This window comes from Buceros rhinoceros, unplaced genomic scaffold, assembly GCF_000710305.1.
Source record: "Buceros rhinoceros silvestris isolate BGI_N320 unplaced genomic scaffold, ASM71030v1 scaffold21243, whole genome shotgun sequence".
Taxonomy (NCBI): domain Eukaryota; kingdom Metazoa; phylum Chordata; class Aves; order Bucerotiformes; family Bucerotidae; genus Buceros; species Buceros rhinoceros.
In genome coordinates, this window is record NW_010402099.1 from 39,567 (window position 1) to 59,226 (window position 19,660).

At 38.5% G+C, this 19,660-nt stretch overlaps 1 protein-coding gene across 1 annotated transcript in view; it reads left to right on the top strand.

Moving 5' to 3' along the window:
* LOC104490279 (transcription factor 12-like) overlaps positions 1 to 19,409 on the top strand; it is a gene marked incomplete at its 3' end in the record, with an annotated part of 58,717 nt that extends 39,308 nt beyond the window's left edge. The window contains exons 3-5 of the mRNA XM_010132542.1: positions 5,132 to 5,205; positions 8,032 to 8,100; positions 19,307 to 19,409. Coding sequence (XP_010130844.1) covers positions 5,132 to 5,205; positions 8,032 to 8,100; positions 19,307 to 19,409 — 246 coding nt within the window. The remainder of the gene's footprint in view (positions 1 to 5,131; positions 5,206 to 8,031; positions 8,101 to 19,306) is intronic.
* Positions 19,410 to 19,660: the final 251 nt, after the last annotated feature.

The window sequence follows — 19,660 nt, forward strand, 5'->3', positions numbered from 1 at the left end:
TATGCTCTGGGGTTCTCCAGGGTAAACAATGTCTAAAAAATGCAATTTAATTTATTTACTACTATTAATAATCGCCATTGATATTTCAAACATCTTACAAACTGATCTTTGCAAAGAAAAATATTCAAATGGAACCTAGTGTTTTATGGGGGGTAATAGAGGTAACTGGTCCCTCTTTAGGGTGGCTTTAATCCCAGCAGCACTTTGTTATGCTTTTAAATGTCTCCCATTAGAGGCTGGTAGTTAACAACCTTAACTCTCATGGTTATAAACCTGACTGGGCAGGTGGGGAAGGTTATTGAAACTAGTGGTTCAGCCCAGGAGAAATCTCTCTTTAGATCACACAATGGATCAAGTGTTCAATTTTCAACTCTGTGGCTCAATACAGGGAGGAGAGTGACCAGCATCCTGTAATTTAATAAAATTCTCTTGGGGATTCCTGAAGGAATTGTGGAGTCCATAGTTTTGTACCAGATAACTCTGACTCAAAATAGGGTTTCTGTGACATATCCATAGCTCTTTGATTCATCTTCTCCGGAGCAAAGGGTACAAAAAATGGATACAGCTCTGCTGCTCCCACTGACGCCTCTAATAATTCTGTTACTGGGGAGAAACTTTGTTTTGCTCTGGAGGGGTGCGGGGAAACTTCATATCCATATGCTGTAAGGCAGTCGGTACATTCTCTAAAGAAACAGTGTGGATTGAGATTTGAAGTTCTTATTTATTTACTTATTTCCCCCGTGCTTTTGGAGGTGAGGGGGTGGATGGAGAGAAGGCTCCCTATTTATATAGTTTGAAATGAAAGTGGTTTGTCTTTTACCTAATTATGGTACATCTGAATTTATCCCAGTAGCACTTACGTGGTTAGACTGTTGATAGCTTGCCTAGGTTTCATTTCTCTTCTCAGTTTGATTAATGACCCTAGCTTTGTGTATTTTAAGCCCACCACATGACATCTATTGTCAAAGCTGCTCTTGGTTTCGAGTGGTGTGTCGAGTCCTGGGTCCCCTGTCTCCCTCCCAGTAATAAATGTGTGGAACTATATCTTGTCTTTACTTATTTATCTGACTTGCAAATTTGAGATACATTGTTAGAATGTAAATGATTTTATTATGTTATTGAAAACATTAAGTCTAGTATAAAATGAGAAATATTTTCTTTTTTGATTCAACAAGAAGAGGCTGAGAACTAATCTTAACCTATATTTAGTATTTTAAACTGAGATAGTGTTTCTCCATCAAATAGTATTTCTCTTTGCATCCCCTTACTAGAAAGTCTAGACCCAAAATATAATTTTAGGTAATAATTTGTATCATGCTTCACAACAGACCTTTGCAATATAGGGTTTAGTGGTAGATTGATTTGTTTGGGTGTCCAAGATGCAAAATACAATCAACGCTGTTATGTTTTGTGCTCTAGGTTCTTTTGCAATTGATTTTAGTTGTTGAATCTCGTTTCAGAGTAATGATATTCCTTCAAATAAAATTGGATAAAGAAGCTATAAAAGATAGAAGCTCATACCTTGAGTACCTAGTATAACAATCTTCAATGAGATTTTTTGGGGGTCAGATTATTTATTTGATCAACATCATAGCAGATGGTAACCCTATAAAGTGTATTTTCTCATTTACACGAACGTTAGAGCCTGTGTCTCTTGAAATAAGTTTTAAATGTGGTTGTCTTTGTCTTGTACCAGCAAGAACAACTTTAATTTCAGTTTGATTGTAAGATCCAATTTTTTTATTAGATGAATGTTTGGACATTTTTCTTCAGAATGAATAGATATATTGAAGCAGTGAGGCAACAGGTTTCTTCAGCTTTTCTGCAAGAACTTGAAATTCTCACAGAACCATCTTGAAAGTGACATTAAGCAAAGTGTTTTTTAGAATTCAGTGCCTAAAGCCAGGAAGCATCCTTGTGACGGCTTGGCCTAGTCTTCCTGGGGGGAGTGAGGAACACTCAGCCTTTCCTGTGGCCTGGCCAGGGTCTGGGATTTGGGCTCTCTGCAGCTGGCTGAGAGCAGGGGCCGCGTCCTGCTGGTCCGCCCTGGGACTGTGGTAGTGAGTGCAGTGGAGGTGCTGGGTGAGTCAGACCAGGCACAGACTGCCAGCCGAATCCACTCAAACAAAGATCAAATTTACTCAATTTCTCCATATCTGCTATAGAAGTAGCTGATTTTGAATGAGAACTATGAAACCAACTCATGAGTCATTTCAAGTACTTTCCATCCTCAATGCCTACTAAAAAGGGAAGTGGGGATAGAACCTCATTATACTTCTGTCTGCTTGACTGCATGTATCTATGTTATTAGACCTTTATAACATGCAGTTGTTGCATTTCCCCCTTTTCTGTATTGCCTAAACAGACTGAAGGTACTGCAGTCTTTCCCTGCACAGCATATTTTTCACTGCTCTGCTGTCACAGCTTTCCTGTGCTTTAAGACCCGTGATGGATTAGTGGATACTGAAATTGGTCACCTCGTTTCCTTGTGGAAGGGGTTATATGAAGGTGATGGTCCCTCTAGTTCCTCTATTCTGTTTTGCATTTTCCAGGAAAACATTTGAAACCTTTTGATGACACTTTTCTTTTGAGGCTTTATTGAATTAATTACCAGAGACAACTCCTGTGTTCGTTCTTACTGTGTATTCACCACTTCAGGCTCTCCTTCCAGCTGGAGAGTGTATCACATGCTCCTGGCTCGTTCAGTAGAGCTACCTTTGGCTATGTTAAAGTCTGCATTGTGTGTGCCCAGCCTCCCAAACTTTGTCCGGTCTTTTTCTCTTGCAGCATTTGGTTGTTTTTCGTGTAAATAAATCAGTGGAAAAACCTAATTAGCGTACAAACCAGAACAAATTCCTTGAGGACTGTCGTAGTCGAGTATCTGATTTCCTGGCTGAGCATTGCTGGCTAGCTGGTTCTTCGCTTGTTTGGCACGTGTGATGTTTTAGGGGGCTGAGGCAGCCAGGGGTATAGTTCCAAGTCAAATCCAGATGTCAGGCAGCAGTAAGTCAGAGTACAGGTGTTCTGTATGCAGCATAGGAAATTCTGCCTCGAAGCCTTCAAGGAGCTTCTAGAGTGTGAATGCATGTGCCTTGTGTGCAAATTCTGATTGAAGGGTAGGTCTAGATGCAAACCTGTTCTGGTCTTATCAGAAAAAAAATAATGCTGCGTGAAAAGGAGGAAAAAGACCTGGCAGGAGAAAGAAAGCATGTTGATACTCCTGACTAATCTAGCTAACTGTACTGGGCTTTTTTTGGAAGAAAGAATTCTGGAAACTCTTGAGAAATTAGTTTTCCTTCCCATCTTAAACTCTTACATTTTGTTTTAGAGTGGTTTCTTTAAAAATTTATTTGCATAATTCAAATACAGTATTAAAATATGAGAATTTGTAGCTGTACACGATTTAGCAGAACCTTAACATAGGGACTTATGTCCCACTGACTCATTTCTAAATGAGTGGCATGTTTTACTGATTAGGGGTCGTGCATCTAAACACTCTGTGTAACCGTTATCTACTGACATATTTCCTAACAGGGTTGAAATAATGTACCGTGTCTTAGATTTTCCTAAAGACTTTGACTTGCAGTAAGATATTTTTCTTTTCTTTTTTCTGCTCTTCCTACTACATGTCTCATTTGAAACTAAAGCAGTGGAGGACTTGTGATAATGACTGGATTACTAGAGCTGTTGTTTCTGGCAGAAAAGAGTCAGTTGTGCCAAAAGATTACTTTTGCCTGTGTCAGTGCCAGCCACGACTTTTTACTTGGCTCCTGGATCAGTTACAATGAAACAACAACAGTGCTGTCAGCTGCAGAATGCAGCGAACTTCCACAAACTGCTGGCTCAGTACAGCGGTGGGTTTGCATTTTCAGAGCGTTCTCCAGCCTCGAGGGCCTTTCCTGCAGTACATAAAAGGTGTCCATAGTTTTCATCTGGGTGACTGCACTGTACTTCTGCGGGCTGTCTGAGATAGATATCTGAAAAGTTTATAGCTGCAATATAGAGTTAAGATTTAGGGATGATTGTGTCAAGTAACTTCATAAATTGTAACAGTTCTTATTTTAAAATAGTGATATTATAAAGCTTCGTAAATAGCTCATACTATACATGACATTAAAAATGTATGGTCTCTATCAAAACTCTCTGTGAGAAATTTGGGTGACAGGGAACTATTGAGTTGTGTTTTGTTGGCCAAACTGTGTGGAAGTCTGCAATTTAGGATGGAAGTATTCCACCCGTTAGAGAAAATAACCTTGTGATACAGAGAAGGAGGAAGCTAATTACTAGAATAGTGAACTTATCCTGTATGAATGAATTGGCTTTAGGAATGCAGATACGTACTGAAGGTGTTTAGACCAATTAACTTTGAATAGGAAGTGTTGGCAACAATATTTCTAACTGTTGACTAGATAATACACTGGGTGTATATTCTGATATGTATTCTGATACTGAGTTTAAAGATCTCCCTATCTTTTCCTTCCCTTTTTTCTTTTGAGTTGTAACTTGGATTTGCATAAAGGGAACTGATTCTAAAAGAACCGTTACAGAGTTAAAAAAGATTCCTGTTTTAGTAGGGCAGACACCATGAGTCTTTGTGGTCTTTTTTTTTAAGCCATTGAACTATAACCGGTCTGTTTTGCCTTTTTCCCCTCTTACACTAAGATAACTTGCATGTCATGTAAAGTACAATACTTAGGCAAGACATGAGAGTAAAGAGGTAGATAACAAGTATATGTTTCCCGGTATGTGCTGCAATATTCTGGGCTTGAAATGCAAGGCGAATCAGGCTGTGCAAAGAGCCAGGCACGCATCCCCGTGCTCGTTTTGTTACCCGTGCTAATTTCTTATGGACGGGATGGGGCAGACCCCACAAATTGGCTGATCTTCTTGGCTTCTTTATGCTCCTGTTTTCAGCAGCTGCAGGTGTCCAAATGAGCAGGTTGCTTTGTAGCCAGCTTCATTAACAAGGAAACTGTTCATCTAAAGTTTTGTTTTTAGAAATACTGCTTTAAGTATACGGAAGCAGATGTTAAGTGTATGGAAGTGGATGTACTTGCTTTCAAGTTGCGTCAGAGAACGTTATCCTTTTGCTATCTCTTCTTACAGGTGTGTATTTTTGTTCTATTGCTAGGTATGGATGAGCGAACAGGTGCCACATCCTGGGGAGCAAGTGGTCAGCCAAGTCCTTCATATGAATCTTCAAGGGTAAGGTTCCCATGCGATAATTCACAGTGAAAGTTTATGGGAATGTACAGTGATAATCAGCAGATGATTTGCTGACATTTTCGAAGGGTAAGCTCTTTTAAATACGCAGATCATCGTCTTTTAGAGACTTTAATGACTTTGGTATGCTGCAGTAGCGATTCAGATTTCTAAGGCAAAAAACCACAGATTAAGAATTTGTGAAAGTAAACAGTACATAGCTGCGTACCTGAATGGTGAACATGTGTTTTATTTATCTTATGGTCAAAAATGAAAATAGAAGCTGTGTTACTTACTCGAGCAGGTTTATTGGCAAAGTTTAGGGAATGTTTGCCACATTAACGTTAGCCAGCTGGAGTGTATGCTGTGTGATGTTGGAGAAAGGCCTCTCTTTTAAAATACTTACCTCCTGTTCCTGTTGCACCTTCATCCGTCCTGCTTATTGAGCTAAGGGTTTTTGATAGTATCTAATATCCTGAAATAATATTGCCTTTTAAAAGCCCAACTCAGTGGTCAAGAGCAAGCTTTCCCCATAATTAATCGCATTCCCTTTCATCTACTTCATTTTCTTTTTATGAATATCTACTCCCTCAAAAGCCAATGGGCTAAGTACCTAATGAATTAATTATTTGAAATACACAGCACAACTGATGGGCCTAGTCTAAATAATCTGTTCTGATTTCAGTACTCTTGAGCCGGAGATCTCTCTTAGCTCTTGCAGCTTCACAGCTTTCTCTTGCTGTGGAATGAAGTGGGTAAGCTGCAAGGTCTTGTCCAGCTCACTGGATATTGGTAAAGCCTCTGTCTGACCTTGAAAGAGCATTAGAAAGGTTTATCATGCAGTCCTAATTTTTCCATTTATCTTTGGTAAATAAATTATAATAAAAAGATAGACCTTAACGGGAGTTATTTCTGTTCAACATAGAAATCAGGCATGCTTTTGAAAAGTCTTGCATGATTTGAGGCGTGAAGCACAGTCTTTAAATGCATTTAAAATGGAATCTGACTATGCAGCTTCAAATAACTCATTCTTTTTGTGTCTGGTATTTTGGCACGCCTTTATGATGTTGCTGATCAATTATAATTGATCATGAGTTAAGCTGACCTAACTGGAATTTGAGCTTGCGATCTATCGGCTGTGTGGCTATATTAATTGCATATATTTTTTCATGTTAGAGGAGCAGCCAGCAAACACTCCAATAATGTGAAGTCAGGATGCATAGTGTGTTAGGCTTTTTGTTTGTTCGTTTTGGGTTTTTCTGTATTTTGGTGGGGTGGTTTGTTGTTGGTGGTTTTATTTTATTCCGTAACTGAAGATTATGACTAGGGAATTTAAACACTGGTAGATGTATTTCCCTGTTTGTATTTGGGGCTGAGTGTAATGATTTTATAGTAAGGCTTCCTGTGCATATGTACAAAATTTACGACAGGAGAAGGATGAATACTTTCATACAAACTTGCTTGATTTATAAACTAAAAATGAAATAATCAGATTCATCTTTTCTCTCTGTCTCCCAAAACAATGTTTTGTATGTTTTGCCTTGTCTTTTTTTTAAAAAAAAGGCAGTTAGTTTCTGTAGTGTTGAAGTGGTGGCAGCAGAAATTATGTAGCGGGGGGAAACTCCCCAATAGTCCTAAATTGTAGTGAAAGATTATAAGTTAAATGTTTTTACAAATGTATAACTTTTTTTTTAAGCCTTCTAAATGGTATAAATTTAAGGGCAAGTCTCGCGTTAGCTCAGACCTTGACGTTAGACTGTCCATAAAATATTTCCATGGGGTCAGCTTAGCTGCGAGCTGTTGGTTCCACGGTCCTGAAGCATTGATGTGCCAGTAGTTCCTGATGGGTTCACCGACCACGTAGTGGGTGCTGCTAAGTTTAGATTTTCCTGGTGTGCTGTGTGGTTGCCTTGTCTTAGGAGGTATCAGTCGCTGGTGCTAGGCTTTGAAAGATACAAAATGCACCTCCTTGGGTTTATGTAGTGTATCATCTTCATGAGGAATAAGGAAGGCCTGTCCCAACAGGGTCAGGGTAAATATTACGCAGAATCAATGTGAAGTGGCTATCAAAGGAATTCAGAGGGTTTGGCTGATGAATATAGATTTTGCCCAGGCCTTTAATACACTTAAAAAAAATGATAGTGGGAGGGGAAGAAAAACAACTTTCTGTAGAGGCCCTGTATGAAGCAATAAAAAAATTGTTGTCTGAGATGTCATGTAAATGACAACAGGTTACTTCTGAAGAAAACTGAATTCTTGTGTTTTCCCCGAAAAAGTGGTGAAGGCTAAAAAGATATACTGTTTGTATATGGAGCTGGTAGCGGTCAAGAGGCACAAATTAATTCATCTCAGCTATGTTCTTCTGCAAATAACTAGAACAAAGGAAGTTCTCTTCTGTAGTGAAATCACTGGAAAAGCACTTGACTTCATTGACCAGTCTAAATCAAGTTTCCATATATAAATTTTGGGTGAGATGCATGGTCTTTATTGTCTGTCTCTAATGAGACTCATTACACTTCTGGTTGAATAAAGGTGAGTTCTGAACTACGATTTTATGTGCTGCCAGATCAGATGATTCTGAGGAAGAGCTGGAACGAGTGTGAGGGTTTGTATTGTTAAGAATACAGATCAGAGCTTTGCAGGAGGCAGTGATACACTCAGCTTTTTACATTCCTAGGTTATTCCTCATGGTGGTTAACCAACAGAGTTTAAATAGTTATAATTGTCTTACATGTTCAACTTTAACTTCAAAATCCAGAGCGCTTTTCCAGTAATTTCAATATAGAGTGTTATTCTTCTCCTAATTGTTCTTAATACTTCCCTTTACAGGAGAATGGAAGTCTTCATGGAAAAAGCTCAGACCTCTCCACGGACATAGAAAAGTTGAAACCTCAAGAGGTACCACATAGTCTAGTGTGATTTTTTTTTTTTTTTTTTTTTTTTTAAATTCTGTGTGTAGCCTACCACTGAAGTTTTCCTTTTAAAGGTCACAATCCAGTGACCAAATAATTTAAGAATTTAAATTGGTCCAGATTTTCCGAAGACACATAAAGAGAAGTGATTTTCAATTAAATGGAATTGGAATTTGGTGATGGTTAAGTATGTACCTGTTAAAGCGTAATTAAGTAAGGTGGTGGAAGATAAGCTAAAGGAGATCTTCCTTTCCTAACTGCTGCCAAGGGTCTACTGAGGCCAGCATAAATGGTCTGATTGTGTCCAGCAATGATGCTTAAGGAAAGAGTACAAGTATAGGGCAAATATTTCATCATTGCTGTTATACTCTCCCAGCAAAGCCCACACTTAGGGGCTTAGGATATTTCCTGGACAGAGCTGACCTTTTGGATGCTGCTCTTACAGCTATTGGTGCTCATTCTCTGTAAGTTTGAATTTTTCTAGGTTTGAGTACAGTTTTTTCAATAATTACAAGAACTTTGTGGCAAAAATATTGATGTTTTTGTCTTAAGTAGTAAATCACTTAAGACCAGTGGTTTAATTGATTTCCACCATGTTCCTGTGTTTTGAATAGTGATGATTGCTAGTTACTGATGAACTTCATAATTTTTTTTTGTCACAGACGTATTTCTCTTACATGCCAGTTGTACATCTCTCCCCTTCTCAACCAAAAATCGTAATTTATTGGTCTCTGCTTGTATAGTAACTTCTCCCAACCGATGGTTAGATCTTGGAGCAATTCTCTGACTCTCTCTGCTTCCTCTGTCTGACTTAAGCCTTAGGGTGATGATGGCAAGATGAGTGTATACCAGCCATTTCTGCATGACATAATGATGCTTTCATTCTCTGCTCCTTTCTTACTCATCTTGCCTTTTTAACTGTCACTGAGCTCTGAAGTGATCTTGTTTCAAAAACTGTATAGAAAAATAAGGTAACTACTGTATAATGTAAGAAAAAATACCACATTGGCATGACATTGAGTTATTTTCTTAACATGTTTCACTTGTATATATTTACACCAAAACTCATTTGCTGTTTTATTGCCAATTTCAAGGAGAACTTGCTTTGCAACTCTGCACTAACATCTAGTTATGATTATTTTTAAATGGTTTCTGTTGTCAACAAACTTTATTATGTCTTTTGTTCACCCACGGTTTTTATTTATTCATGAAATTGTTGAAGAACATTGGTCTGAGTGCTGTTTTTTTGGGAAATGGGAAAAATATACTGGTAACTTCCTTTCACCGTGTAAATGACATATAATCCTGTGCTTGGAGTGGTGTGTTTGTTTATGTATTTTAATCCTTTGGTCAATAATTAATTCACAAAAGATCCTTCCCTCATATCCCATAACAGTTCAGTTTATTTTAAGAGTCTTTGGTAGTAATTTCTTAAAAGCTAAAATATTCTTAATTTATTAGCATTTTCAACTAGCATTGACTGCTGAGAATCGCTGCAGGCTTGAGAGAACCTTATATAAGAGCCTTGTTTATTCTTTACCTAAATAGTGTTCTAGCACTGAAAGAGCAGTGGGTGATAGAGTTGACTGTGACACGACCTTAAATTTGTGAAAAGGTACACTGAGACATCAGTGACTTCTCGTCACTCGTGTAAAATCTCTTTTGCATAGACCAAATGTTTTCTTAGAAGAATGAATCTTTTGAAATCATGTATGGGTGGGGGGGGAAGCAGGAAAGCTGTATTTTTAGAGGAATAATTTAGGAATGGTAATTAGCAAGTTAGGAATTCTATGAACTGCTGATGGTCTCCCTTATTGTTGAATGATTATAGTCAAATTCCTATAAATACTGTGTCAAAATTTTCCACCTCTTGTGGTTCTTGTTTTCCTTCCAACTCTACAATCATGCTTTTACTTCTATTTGTGTAACAGTGGTGGGTTTTCAGTGAGTATCTTCTGGTTAATATATGCAAGTGCCTCCCTTATCTGAGTGACAGAGAGCTGGAGACGTTTTCGCAGTGCTCATAATCCCTTGCATTAGAAGAGTAGCTGGCTCTTAGTGTGTGTTGCAGAGGACTGTAAAGCTGCTTTCTGAAAGCCGTGCTCTACAAAGCAAACTCTGAGGTACTTGAAGCAAGTAGTATACTTGCTGCAAAATGGTGTTCTGCCCCATAGCACTTGCAAGTTTTGTCTTCCTGTTGTGAGATGCTTCCACACTTTTTAGCTTTCCCACTTTATTTGAGAGTTGTAATTTATACTCATAATCTGGCAACAAATGGGTATAATCACTTTTTTTGGGATGAACATTGTCTTTTTAATTAAACATTTTTCTACCGTAGTTTTATTGTGATGTGGCTAATGGTTGGTTTTATTTCTTGAAGAATAATGTTCTGTGAGATTTTCTTTCATTGATTTGATTTTGTTGTAACATGTTTTTGCAATAAAAGGAGCAAGTTCGTTTTTCATCTGTCTAGGTTGCTATCTCCAAATCAAGCAAAATTTCCCTGCTGGGTAGCCTTTTTATATGTATATACACAAACACATATAACAATTTTAACTGTAAAAAATGTAGCATGAATTAGCTGAGGTATTTTTCTTCCAAAATCTGAACTGGGTGTTTTAAGTACCTTCCAGTGTGTATATAGCACTAAAAGCTATGAGCGCGCACTTTGACCTGATATAACACAGAATCTAGTTTCTAGCTACCAGAGCTGCAGCTTATACTCCTTTTCATTTATGTAATTCTGTTATGTATGTACTTGAAGCCAGAGCTGAACTGATCAAGATACCTCTGGATGGTTTTGTAGCATCACTCAACAGGTTATTGCCCTCAATTGTATATAAAATACTGACATGGACTGGAACCCAAAATACCATATTCCCAAACTATTCTTTCCCCCCTACCACTAGTGTACTTTTGATTTGCAAAGAAGTCAAGAAATAGTAATGAGATAGCAGGTTTTGAAATAGTATTTTATACCTCTTAATCTCAGGTACATTACAAGAAAGGAGGCTGTTAAATAGCAAAACAAGACAAGAGGGACACAGAAATACAGTAAGTGTTATCAAGTCTGTTGTATTTGTGTCCTTTTTGTCCTCTGTTTTTTTGCGGGGAGGGACATTGGTGGTTCTTCTGCTGGCTATTTGCTTTTCCTGATGTTTTCTCTAAGTAAGCAGATGATTCAGTGTGAAATCAAAGCCAAAATTAAATATCCCATATTGAGTGCACAGGACACTTTTGCAAATGCAGCTTGCTTTGAGAAGTGCAGCCTATAAATCAAATTACAAAGTAAGTTCTGATATTTACGTTTTGAATGCTTTAGTTAGGGTTTTAAGTATTGTCTTTAAGCACGTATTTTTAATATGTTGGCTATACTTGTATTTTATTTCCTGGTTTACAGCCTAGATAAGAGCTAGAAAAAAATCTGGTTTCAGTCATATGAGCTATAGTGGAGAAATGGTTTGGGTTTTGTTGTTTTTTTTTTTCTTTGTTTTTATTGCAACTACCTATCATGCGAATCAGCATTGGAATCTGTTCACAAATTACTTTTCCATGTGGGTAGGGAACTGTCCTGTAACGTATCATGTTGATACTTGTCTCACAAGGCTTGAGAGTGGTGTAATTTGCCGTTGGGTTTAGCTGTATAAATTCAGATTAATCATTCCCTAAGTTAACTTCTGGAAATCATTTTAGGACTGGAAAAAATAGTGATTATTTCAAAATAGATTTCTTGTTGAATGTGTTCTGTCCCCCTTCCCTTTCCAAAGCTCTACCATGTAAAAAATAAACAAACCCTGTTTTCAGTTGTTCTCATATTCCATTCCTGCACATGTACTTTTAATCTGTTTCAACTCATTATGTGGAAATAAGCTAATGGATTTTTTCAGAGCTCTGTTACAAATCATGTATCTTATGGTGACACTTGGAGGGTACTTGTGAAAGCTCTCTGACTTTTCCCGATACTACCTGAAATCTGGGGTAGCAATAGCTGGTTTTTTCCCCCATGTAGCAGGTGACCAAGCAACATCTAAAGCCACATCTCTCACTTTCAGATGTTGTAGTGGAAGGTTTACACTTGCTGATAGTGAAAGAGAATCAGAATTAAAATAAGAAACTGTACAGCACCTTGTTTCTGGTGCAGCTGGGTGCTCTCCATCAGGTAACTGGATTCATTCCTCAAAGTATTACACAAGTTTCTTGCACAGTGAAGTGAAATGGGGTTGAAGTACTGCCTGTTCTCAGTGGGCTGGGAGTTGGCATGCATGTTGTCTCTGGAAGAGAGAGGTGTTTGCTTCCTTAGCACATCAGATGTTCAACTTCCAGGTCTTCAGCCTGGTCTCTTAGCTTTTGGATTGTAGCAGACAGCTGATAGTAAATGGGTTAAATGGTCCAGCCGTATGGGAATCTCCCCATGATCACCTGTCAGCACCGTTGCCTGCCCCTGCTGTCCCCTGCACTGTCCTGCACTTTTCCCCCTGTCCCCTCCACACTCCACACCAGCATTTTTTCTTGTTTAGAAAGTTAAGGTAATTTTCTGTTTGACTTCTGACAGACCTGTGTGTTGTCCTTGCAGACGATGTTGGAACTGTTACACCAGAAAAAGCAGCTTGCTGAATGCTTTTATTGGTTATGTTAGAAAAAATTGATTATTGAAGAAGCTGCTTTTCACTTTTGTTTTTTTGATCATAGCTCTAGTTGGTTGAATTTTTTTTGTTTTGTTATGTTGCAAAAGAGGTTTATACGTTGTTGATTAATTATGTTAGCCACAAACTGACTTATCCCGTAATTCCACATTCTCTCTCAGAAAAGTCTTTGGTCCATAAAATTACAAAATATCATCAAGTATTGTTGCAATTGAAACATCCGCGCTAATAGGCTATCCGTAAATAACTTGAAAGTAAGTTTTCAGACTTGGAAGTTCTGTATTTTCAGACTTAAAATTACTCAAACTGCACAAAGTACTTTAAAAATTGTAGACTGATTTCTTAAAATACTGCCATGTGGATCTCTGTGCTTCTTTAGTACTTTTTTGTCAGAAGCATACTTGAACGTATATGTTTTTCTGTCTTCCTGTGTCTTTCCTTGTTCTTCTCAGGTCAATACTTCATAAAACCGTTTTGGTCGCCGTTTGGAGACAACATTCTTCCCAACTGATAAGTTGCTGCAAGACTGGTAGTGATTTAAATGGAGTTATGCCATGAACTGTGACACTGTGGTGGTTCTTGGTGTTTGGTTAAGCTAAATGAATATAGTGCAGGTGATCCTCAAGGGGAAAAAGAAGTAGTAGTAGTCTCTGGATTTATTTTTAGCTTACCTTCATTCTTGCAAGGTTCTTCCTGACCTGTGCATTCAATAGACCCATCCAGGTTTTGGCTCTGTCTTAATTCCTCTTCTCTAGGAGCCACTGACAAATACGTAGATTCAATGACTAAAAAATACTCTTTTCAAAACAAAATGGCTGTTTTTTTCTGGAAACATACATGATCACGTAATCCATAAGCTTTTAACTTAGCTAGGACACCTTGGTACGGCTGTTGCCCAGAGCATCTTGTCCCGTCTTCAATCAGTGACTCCCCACAGTGTTCCTGGGTGTAACTAGTCTTTCTGGATCTGTCCGTCTCTTGCTGTCTCTGCATCTTGCTATCTCTCCCCACTTCTCCCCGCCTTCTGTTTTTTCCCTTCTTGTTTATCTTTAGAACTCTCAGATTACTTTGGAGAGGCAGATAATCCAAAATAAAGTGGATTTCAGCAGCAGATTCACTGTCGTTCATTTACACATTAGTCATTTAGATGACTGTTGGCTGATTCATATGATCACAGCCAAATTTAGCTGGGAAGGAATCTCAGTATTCCTGAGTTTTAAACAGTTAGTATTTGTTACGATCAGCCGCACTATAAACCTCAAGGAATTGGAAGAGCATTCATTAAAATTAATCTTTTGGTCTGTAGCCATGTCAAACTGAAGTCAACTATGCATTTCAGTGAAATTTTAATGTCTTTAAGTTTAAAGATGATAATTGAGCTATAATATAAGTTGCTAAAATGCAAATACCCACTTACTGATCTGGCACCTTGATTACGAGCCGCAGCTGGATCTTGTTTTGGTCTGTTTGCAGGGAGTTGTGCAAGAGAGGGCTTGGGGATAAGGGAGGAGAAACAAAGAAAAAAAAGTCTGTTTTCTCTAGTGGACCTGAGAAAATGAAATGCTCTGGAGTAGTTAACTGTACAGGAAGACGTTATTCCAATAAGTCAATAAATGCATGGGGAAATCATGTGCCATTTATTTGTAGTGTCTCTATAATTTTTCAGATTTTACCCTGAAGTGGAAATAGCATGTTGTACTTATTTAAAAAGCTCAAAAAACACTCAAGTTGAGTTAGGGTCTGGAGTACAGTTTTGCTTATGCATGGACCAATCTTGGTGTGACTTCAGAAAATAATTATGAAGGGACAATAGTTTTATGTCTTTCAAGTAGAAGGAAAAGGAAAAGGATGAATCCTGTGGAAGCCCTGGAACAAGTGCAATGGAAAGGGTTAGGGACGGTGAGCAGGGGAGACTTTTTGGCTTGTTCTTAGGTGGATTCTGTGATTGACTTAAACCAAACTTCAGAACTTCAATGGTCATTGAAGGACTTAAAGTTCTAGGAGGTTAATGACCATTTTATTTTGTAAAATGGGGCATAGACTCATTGCGTCAGGCCTTCCCGTACTGTCTGGTAGGATAAACATACCTAGTAAGGAGTGTGGGGGTTGGTTTGTTTCTTCTGTTTTGTTGCGGGTTTTTTTTTCCCCATTTCCTCTTCTGGGTCTTCTAGAATAATAAATCCTGTAAGATAATTCTCAAGTGTGCTGCATACAACTATTTATGATTTTGTAAATAGTCTGAGATTTGATTGGTTTGACTGTGTTAGCTTACCTGTGCTTGGAAAGCTTCCTGATAACAGATAAAGCCTCAATCACTTGGGCAGTTGGGGCATCTTACCCAGATGAGGCGGGAATGAAAACTGTTGATTTTTTTTGTTGTTGTTGTTTTAAATTGATGGATGTGATTTATTGGAATGATTAGCAGTCATCACTCTAATCCAATGAAATACCTGAAAAATGAATAAAATGTTAGAGCATTCAATGTTGAGAGTGCCTTTGCTACTCAGTTAAATTGCAGCAATAATTAGGAGTTGCCTTTCAGCTGCATTTCATGTCAGGTATTGTTAGTAGACAATACTTGTTGTTTTTATTTCTAAATCTGACTTTGCCTTTCTGATCACAAACATGCAGTCAGACTGAAATTCAGAGAGGCCTGTTGCAAAACTAATGGTGACAACATTACAAAATGCCATAAGGGAAAAGCTAGCCCCCATTATACTTTATTGGGGCTGTAAGAATACAGTAATAAGTTTTGCCTTCCATTGGGAAGGTTAAAGCTTGCTTTTGTAGTAGCTATGCAAGGGTTAGAACAAACAAGATAGTTCTGAGTTTACAGTTATGACATCTAATCACATTCAACCAGTTTTCTTTCTGTAAACAGAAAAATGCCCTGAGCTATCTGTAGTCCCTTCAGAATAGGGTGTTGAGAACAGAAATACATTTGTCCGGTATGTCCTATTTGCAGGCTTTTTGCCAGTTGTTGCTAAATACCGGCCCTGTGCCCTCTGCAGTGGTGCGTTGGCTGGGGAGGACAGGTGGCAGAATTGGGGGTGTGTACTGCAGTGTGGAGTGGCTCCTTCCCGGCTGTCTCTGTCAAACGGGCCTCACAGGTGACAGTAGGTGGCAATCTTCTGAAGGGCTTTGGAAGCCCACCTGTGTCCCGAAAAATGACATCACCAGCCTGTTCCCGTAGGGTCAGGTCAGAGTATGTATCACCGAACAGCTCTTCCCAAGAGGCAGAATAGCTTTTTGGCAGAATTAAATAGCTCCTGTTTCTGCTTGGCAATCTAGCAATGATTGAGTCCCTTTTCAGAGGGTGGTCTTCAAAACTGCCATGAACTGAAATTTCCTTCCTTTCTAAGAAAGAAAGAATGAAATTTGGCAGTCAGAAATATTGTCGTCTTTAAAATAAAGATTTGAAAAGGGACTCCGATAGAAATTGATCTCTATATACTGCCCCCCACCCTGCTGTTGCTTTGCCTTGAGGGGTGCTGATGGTGTTTTCTCTCTGTTAGTCATGTGGGAGGGATGTACCTTTTAATCCACCACTATCTATGGGGGGTACATGGATAGTACCCATCTTACGGGTGTTACAGAAAAACTTTTTAAGGCTTTCAATTGCATTCATCTTCAAGCAGTAAACATGTTGTCATTTTGCGCTATAATATTTGATAAATACATTTTTTTTAAGACTTGACTGTATCACTAGAAGCTTCCAGGAGCTTTTTGTAGAAGCTCCTGGAAGCTTCTGAAGTTTTCATCTGTGACTGATTACAACTCTTCCCAGTAGAACATTATGCTGTTTATTTTCTAAGTTAACAGTACAGAGGTAAAAGCAAGGAATGGTATCAGGAATGCAATTTTATTTGAAGTACAGCTTAACGTGAAGAAAGCTCTGAGATAACTGTATAATTTAAATCATTGTCCTTAGAGCTCTTCTGGCTTTGCTTAATTTGCTTTTGTGAAGTATAAAAGAAGTTTGTTAAATCAAAACTGTAAGTGTTTGTGGTTACTTTTATTAATTTAGTGTGGTGAGTTATATTTGGGAATTAACTGAGGGTTTCTAATCCCAAACAAAACTCTGCTGCTTAAGATGATAATCCATAACGCAGTAAGACCCTGAGCAACTGGTCTCAAGGATGGTGGCCAAGTTAAGACCCTGGTATGTAGGCCCACTGTCGATGAAGGCTTTGCCCAAGGGTAAATTCTGTAACACGTGACAAAGAATGAAATGTCTGACATAGTTAATTTTACTTAGGAATTGAGTTCAAGTAGAGAAAAAACAATTCAATTAAAATTCTTCTATATGCCTTAGTAGCTCCTTCCCCCCCACTTAGTAAACATTGTGTTCTGTGATTTAGTGTTGTGAAGGACTTCTTGGAGCATTTTTCAGGTAAAGAAAGTGATGTAGAAATGCAGTTTTGATGCTACAGTAATTGGGTGCAAGTACATTCTTGGAAACTGAGAGGGTGTATGAAAAGAACATGTTGTAAAGGATTATTTGAAGGAATTCTGACAGTAGAAGGGAGAATATTCCTTTCTGTGTAAACTACCCACCCAGTTCTCCAATTCCTCTATTTTGGTGGGGAATATGAAGTATTAACTTGGGGAGGAGCATTATTGATCCTGTGCTTTAGGTAGATTGTGTTGCATGATTGTGTAACCGTGTATTAAATGAGTCTTACTCCTGTAATATTTTCAGTGGTTTTATTATTTACATTGTAAATATCTCTTGAAGATTTCAGTTTCTGGGGCTCATTTAGGCACTGCTTTCTCCATGTCTGGGATATGGGTTCTCTTTTATCCCTGATAGTACCTCCCTAGTTTATTTCTTTTAAAAATAAATTGTAGTTGAAGTATTGTCTTAGGGAAAAAGGTTTAAAAAATCCCCACAATAACAAATACAAGCAAGGATCCAAATAGGAAACTACCTATTTAGGAGCTTTATTTTTTTTTGATCCTCTATTTGCAAATTTTTACTCAGCAGATTTAATTTGGTTTTTGTTTCATTTCGGCATAAGAATATACCACATGTGGTGACCTTAGCTAGGAGCCACTCCATTTCCTCAGCAGCTGCTGTTACACGTTGCTTGTCTGACAGACGCAGCTAGGTCGTGGTTACCAGAGGACACCCCTGTGGTCATAACCAAGTTGTAAATGTCACTAAGATTGTTTCTGAATGCCTATCACATTTGTATCACCGATTCTGAAGTAGATAAAGTCAGCCAAAGATTCATTTGGGAGTTGGGACTCCCAGAAGATTATTTTCAAAGCCGAACAGCAGCAAGAGCTGTGACATGCATCTACAAGCAGCGGTGGTGATTTGACAGTTATTTAGCCCTCAGTTACTAGCCCTTTGGTAGAACTGACAGCACGCCTGCAAAGATAGTGAGGCCCGTTTCAGCCCCATTAATGTTGTCTTGAATGCGAGCCTGCAGTCTGAAAAAATGATGAATGTTCAGTGATTGATGATTTTATAGTCCCAGTGCATTTGGGATGGTTTCTCGTAGCTGTGAACAGCTTTCCCCCCCTCCCGTAATTAGGCCTGAGCTTAGGTTTCTCTCTATCTAAAGAGACCAACCAGACTTAGAGAAGTAAGTGGGAATTTAAGGTAAGGTTTCCAAAATGTTTTGCAACAGTGTGGCTACAAAGGAGGTGCAATTTTGCGTGCCAGGCCTGTGGTGTACAGAATGAGTGATTCAGTGCACATCTGATCGGTCTGAATGGCAAATACCCCTTTCATGCATTTATGTGGAAGAGCTGAAAGCACTTCGAAACGTACAAGAAGATTTGAAGTAATTGGGTTAATTAAATAATATTTGCATCCTGGGGTTTCTGTGTTTTCTGTCTCTGTACCGCTGGCACAATCCTTCAATAAGCCAGTGTTTCCTGACTGCGCAAGGGTCACTCCAAGCCTGCTAAGTTGGCTAGACTAATACCAGAAAAGTGCAAACCAGTATTTCACTTGAGTGCTTATTTGCAAAGCTGGTGACAAAGTTGTTTATTTAATCGCTCTTTGGAAGTAAACCTTTTGTCAGTGAGCTGTGCTGTTTAGTAATGTGATAGTGCCAAGATGCCTACTAAGCTGTAACGTTAATAGCAGGCTGCAAGGGGAAAGGGAATTTCTTCTCATTTGCACTAGCATTTTTTTGTAATGTTAGGGATTCTTCCTGACCTTTTTACTATGTTGGTTTATTAATGCTAACAGAAACCTTAAGGGGAAAAAAAAAATCACTTGCAAGTTCTTCAGACTACTTTTACTCTGTCAGCAGTTAGAGGCTTCAACTATTAAAATATCTCCCTATTATTAAATTTTTAGAATTGTTGTCTATGAGGACACAGCTTATTGAGAAATTATGTGGTTTCTTTTTGATGGAGAGAAAGATAAAATATGGGCAGGGAGTAATTTCTGTGAGACAGACCCGAAAGCCAACTTTTGTGATTAATGACCAGTTGTGACTCTGCACATTTAATTAGGAAAGTGTCATTGCACTCAATTAGTTGGGCTGCCAAATAATCTGTTTAATACTCTGGTCTTTTTTTCTCTAGGGTTTTGCAGACAGTCCTCATTACAGTGATCACTTGAATGACAGTCGATTAGGGCCCCATGAAGGATTGTCCCCGACACCTTTCATGAACTCAAATCTGATGGGTAAGTAGGTAATTCTTTACGAGTATCCCCTCAAAGCCTCTTTGGTCAGAAAGAGACATTTTTCATTCCCTTGTTTAGGCCCGACATGTCAAGCATCTGGAAGTTGCTCTGTTTCTCATAGCAACATTGACTTTCCTATTGAAATCTTACGTTGGGCCAATTCCTCATAAAGGCCATTGTCCAGGACTTTCTAGACAGAACCACCTAGATTTTCCCAGGCTGATCTAGAAAGATGATTTCTTTTTGATTTT